At 38.5% G+C, this 6058-nt stretch overlaps 1 protein-coding gene across 1 annotated transcript; it reads right to left on the reverse strand.

The window, feature by feature from the left end:
• Nucleotides 1-14: 14 nt before the first annotated feature.
• On the reverse strand, nt 15-5848 carry LOC133332218 (CD109 antigen-like; the record flags this gene model as incomplete). Its single annotated transcript, XM_061540599.1, has 5 exons — nt 5648-5848; nt 5314-5593; nt 5167-5248; nt 220-1297; nt 15-160 (listed from the first exon to the last, which is right to left on the reverse strand). Coding segments are annotated over exons 1-5 (1787 nt in total), but the record flags the coding sequence as incomplete, so codon positions are not given.
• Nucleotides 5849-6058: the final 210 nt, after the last annotated feature.

The raw sequence follows: 6058 nt of genomic DNA on the forward strand, positions 1-6058 counted from the left end.
ATTTCAGTTTTAACAAAATCTCATTGGCATTGATGTTGCCAGACTTTTGAAATGTATTGGCCATAATCGCCATCGAATAAATGTCCTGCACATCCTTGTAATGTTTGTTTAAAAATTCCATTCCTTTGGCAATGGTACTTCGATATTTCTTGGCATATTTCTGAAATAAACAAGGGGGTAAATTTTTGAAAGTTAATTGAAAACATTCTATATTTTTACCGGACTTTCCAAAAATGTCAATAGAACAAAAGCCGTAAAGCCATACTGATTTTGATGGGCCGGATCGAATAGGAAACCCCTATGCGGAAAGCTGCCGTCCTCCAGCTGTTGTTGGCTAAGATATTTCAGGGCATCATCAATGACCACATTTTCAATGGCCGAATATTGTTGACCCTTCATAAAGAAGCGTGCAGTATAGGCCGTTAGCCAATTACTTTCGGTACTTGAGTCGGGACCAAAAACACTAAAACCACCATTCGAATGGCGATACGACAGCTGTTGCTGATAACCAATATCCAAATATTTTTTAGCCTTTTCCATCACAAGGTTGCTGGCATTCGCCGATATAACCTCCAGAGACTGTAGATAGTCCAGAATTAAAATATTCGGAGCCAAGTAAATCATATTCTGTTCACCACAACCCTTGGGTTTTTTAACCAAATTATCAAGATTATCCAAGGTGCTGCCCATAACATCACCACTAACTGTCAATTCTAAGAATTCCGAGCGGGGTACAATTCCCTTGGGTATATCTGCTGTGAAAATAGTTTTATTACTTTGCAGTTTGGCCAGGGACATAAGCGCCTCCTGTTTGTGGGTGTGGACCACACCCTCAGGTTCAACTTTTAATTTGTGTATAACTCGATCTGATATTAACCCATTACTGGCTATTATTTCAATATCCACATCGCCAACCCTTTGGGGGCGTATCGCAAATATGGTACTTCTGGCATTGTTGGCCGTTACATTCAACTGCAGAGATCTCTGTAACTGTCCTGCGGATGCATTATCTTCCTTATCTAGAAATTCAAAATCACCCTCCTTCCGTATCATTGTCACATTGCTATGCAGCTCATCCTTCAGATAATTGAAAATTGTCACCGGAATATTGACAGTTTCTCCACGCTTTACCGAATATGGTAGATTGATGCTTATGAAAAATGGCTGGAATGCCTGAATTTCTAGATTTTCTTCTAGCATGCCAAAACCGGTTTCATCATTAACCGAGAAGGCTCTCAGCTCCCAGGTTGTAACGGTGTCAGGAACCTTAACACTTAGAGGGGTATTTGGTTGGGTGCTGGAAGGAAATAAAATCGAAATTTAAAATAAAGGCCAGCAAGGAAAGTACAAAGGTCAGATTGAACCGACTATAAGATGCCCTAAACCACTTTGGGTATACAGAAGATGAGCTTCTCAATGGTGGCCAATCCGTCTCCATTTACTACGTTTAATCTCCCATTTATGGGTTCATGATTCATTTGGTTCCACAGCTCTGCTTTATTTATTGTGTTGGGCCAGAATATTCTCCATATAATGGTGAGGGATTTCTTATGAATACAGTTAACATTTGCGTGATGGTGTTAGACACAATCCCCATAGGTTCTAGTTAGTTCGAAGTCAGCTTATTCTCTCAGAATGATTTCAATTTCCCTTTGTAAGTAGTACAGTTGATAGTGTGACAAATTACACAACGACGGGCCTCGGGTTCAAATCACAGCGGAGGAGGAACAATTCTTTCTAAGAGTCTTTTTGTCGAATATTCGACAAAAAAGACATTTACATCCCTATTCAGAAGTGCCACCGAGCCCCCCTTACATTCTAATGAACAATCTCGTCATCAACACATGAGGATAGCATAAATAGGAATATCTGGAAGTAGCGCCACCTAGAGGAAGATAGTAACACTAACCGATGTATACCATTCAAGAAGGCTTTGTTTCTAGACAACGATAGATGGCAGCCCCTCACCATCACTAGAGTTTGTTCGTTGCGGAAAGAAAATAGTTCAAATTAACTATTCCGCACAACATCATTTTACTCCGGTTGTTCTTTTTTGCTCTCGTTGCCCTAGTTCCTTTTGATTGATTCGATCATCTAAATCATTCCGAACAATAGAACTAAAAGCGTCTACCGAATTAAATGAAGCGGCGTGATCCAACAAATATCTGGACTGCTTTAGGAACGAGATTACCCAAATTTAGGTTATTGAATCAAATCAATCCGCCTCTGAAGCCACTCTTTCCAGATTTAACAAGGTTTCAACATGGATTTTCTACGACAAAGTTTATCTTATTAGACCTTGTTATTTAGGGAATCTCTTTTGTACCGTTGGACCTTTTTCTGTCTGGATACAGCACCACCTAGAGGAAAATAGAACACTAAAAAATAACAAAGACGACAACCACTGCATACCACTCAGAGTGGCTTTGTTTCTAGGAAGCGAGTGATGGCAATCCCATTACCTTCGTTCCGGGTCCGTGTTTTTGGGTGAATGCCATTCATTTGTTCCTGATAGGCCTTGTTTACCTAGAGGTTCTCCCTTATATCTAGGAATCTAGGGTGTAGGAATCCTATTCATGGGATGATGATATGGATGATTCCGGCGATGTCACCTAACTATATAATAAATCGATAATGTGATGTGCCATTAAATTGTGAACTGGAGGCAGATTGTTGCGGTTATCAGTGCGACATCCTGTCATGTTTGAATACCATTCCGCTATCTATCGCTAGCATTCACATGATATTGGTCTATAGCATGGATCACTACTTCTGTGTGAATGTCATCATGCTTTATAAGCCTGTTGATTTAGAGGTTCTCTCTGTTGGACCTTCCTAACTCTCTCTGTCTTTTTTAATATCAAGAAGGTATCTCCTTATGTGACAGAGATGAGAATCCTGAATATGAGATAATGGCGGCGATACTGGCAAGACCATAGCTTCTTTATCTAAATCGTACACTGGTGTCGTAAGGAGTCACTCTTTCAAAGTTCTCGGGGCGGCATTCTGACAGTTTCATTGATTAGTCGGGAGCTGCCGGCCATCGACTTAAGAACATTGTTCCATTTCTGCCACTTGGTAAAAGGCGACATAATAAGCTGTCGAACGTTACATCCAAAATTGTTGGGGGTACTTTGGAGTCGAAATTAATGCTTCATCGACCATATTAGTCTATAGCTTAGGTCACTCGTTCTGTGTGAATGTCATCCTGGGATTCACATTGGGTTTACACCATAAAATATCAGAATCGGACCAGTATTTTGGGGCAGTTCTTGTATAACGGTACCTCTTAAATTCCGGTATTTATACCCTTCACCACACTGTGGTACAGGGTATTATGTCTTTGTGCATATGTTTGTAACAGGCAAAAATAATTGAGATAGACCCATGGTTCCTTTTGAGAATATGCATAGAATCACTTTCTGAGTCGATTTATGCATGTCCGCCCGTCCGTCTGTCTGTCCATGTTAAATTGTAAACAAAGTACAGGTCGCATTTATGATCCGAATTGGATGAAATTTGGCACAGCTCGTTTGTTTGACCCAAGGACGAACCCTATTGAAATTGTGAAAAATCGGTTCAGATTTAGATATAGCTCCCATATATATTTTCGTCCGATTTAAGGTAAATAAGGTACCAAAGTCCCTAAATATCTTTCGATTTGCACGAAATTTGGTACTGTCTACTGAATTAGTTCTAGAATGATGTGTGCCAAGTTTCGTAAAAATCGGTTCAGATTTAGATATAGCTCCCATATATAGTTTAGACCGATTTTAGGTAAATGGTGCACCAAAGTTCCTGAAAATCATTTGATTTACACGAATTTTGACATAGCGTATTGAATTAAGTCTAGAATGACGTGTGCTAAGTTTCGTGAAAATCGGTTCAGATTTAGATATAGCTCCCATATATAGTTTCACCCGATTGAAGGTAAATGGGGTACCAAAGTCCCTATATATATCTCGATTTGCACGAAATTTGGTATAGCCTACTGAATAAGGTCTAGAATGATGTGTGCTAAGTTTCGTGAAAATCGGTTCAGATTTAGATATAGCTCCTATATATATTTTCGTCCGATTTAAGGTAAATGGGGTACCAAAGACCCAATATATCTCTCGATTTGCACGAAATTTGGTATAGCCTACTGAATTAGATCTAGAATGATGTGTGCTAAGTTTCCTGAAAATCGGTTCAGATTTAGATATAGCTCCCATATATAGTTCCGCCCGATTTTAGGTAAATGGTGCACCAAAGTCCATGCTAATCTTTTGATTGGCATGAATTTTGGTATAGCGTACTAAATTAAGTCTAGAATGATGTGTGCTAAGTTTCGTGAAAATCGGTTCAGATTTATATATAGCTTCCATACATAGTTTTGTCCGATTTTAGGTAAATGGTGCACCAAAGTCTCCGAAAATCATTCGATTTGCACAATTTTGGCATAGCGTATTGAGTTAAGTCTGGAATGATGTGTACACCTCCTATATATATTTTCGTTCGATTTTAAGTAAATTGTGCACTAAAGATCCACAGCTAGGCCGATTGACACAACGTATTGAAATTAGTATAAATTAATCTCTGGTAAGTTTGCTTCAAATCGGTTCAGATATAGATATCTCGTAGCTTCCATATATAATTTCGAATGTTTATTAAGATTAAATTTTAAACAGTGCAGCATACCGAATGGAGTGTGTCAAGTTTGCTTTAAATCGATTTACACAAATCTGTCCCACTGTGCGCAAACGACTCTAAACTTGGCCAAATGAAATGAAATTTAGCATAGGTTCCAGAAAGATATAAAAATCACATACTTAAGTTTGTTCAATTTCATGTCAAAATTCCTTCAAAAAGCGATGTCTTTTCGGATACACATGTACCCAAAGTGGTGAAGGGGATCATATAGTCGGCCCAGGCCGACTTTACTACATTCCTTACTGGTTTTCATAAGGGTTTCAACCGAATTGGCTGCGAATTCATATTTTTGGTTCTTGGGAAGTTTGGGCGCCATTTTCAATTAAATTGGCTTAATGAATTGCCTCCATATAGAAGTCTCGATTGAGTTTAGATATTTTGAATACCCAACTCATGGTGTGGGATTTCCTTGGTTGAACTTGACTACGTTTTTCCTTATTTTAAAATTAATAACATTAGGGAATCTACGCTTACATTTCAAGATCCTTATAAAGCCATGTTTCGGGAAAATCGACACGATAGTATGTGGGATCTAGTATACTTTTTTCGATTTCCACTGAAATTGAAAAACAAATTAATAGAAATTTTCGTAAAATTTCATATCCAAAAATTCTATCTCACTATAGTAATATTTTTGATATTTGGCATTGGTCAGTATGACCAGACCCGTTTGAACATCGGGGGATAACATTAGGGCGCTCCCCTGCATTCGGGGTGGGGTATACGATTTATCATCCAACAAATCGTTCATGATGTGATCCTTTTGTAGAATATTTTTCGAATTCAGCAGAAGAACACTTTTATCGACCGCAGCTATGGATACACGAGAATTCACAGCGGCTTTTAAGGTTAGGGTAATATTTTGACCAGGCTTGACGCGTGTTGGACCCATAAGGGATACCTAAGAGTTGTATATTTTGTTATTAAATATTCCGAGGATATTCAATAACCTTACCTTATTTTCAAATGTCTTTGGCAGATGTATTGTCAATTCACAATAATTAAATTGATCATTCACAATATAGTAGACGAAAAGATGGGAATTGGGAATCATCTCTATGGAGGGTCTTATTTTAAAGGTGTGAGATTTCGTGTTGGCAGGCAATTGGAGATTTTCCTGGCGTACAATATTTCCATGTCCCGTGAGAGTATACATGAGATATGGAATATTGTTCTCAGATGTAATCGTAATTTCCAGGGGTATTTTGAAATCTTTGAAGCTGGAAGAAGGAAGACAATTTTCAAAACCCAAGAACTAAGCTCCGTGTCTTTATACCAAAATTGAAAGAGGTCCGTCTCATCCGCCTCGACCTTTGTAAGCTTAAATCTGGCAACACCTTGATCATTCAACGGCAATGTATAATTA

The sequence above is a fragment of the Musca vetustissima genome, unplaced genomic scaffold, assembly GCF_032173495.1.
Source record: "Musca vetustissima isolate MV318-11 ecotype Yass unplaced genomic scaffold, APGP_CSIRO_Mvet_v1 utg111433, whole genome shotgun sequence".
Classification (NCBI taxonomy): domain Eukaryota; kingdom Metazoa; phylum Arthropoda; class Insecta; order Diptera; family Muscidae; genus Musca; species Musca vetustissima.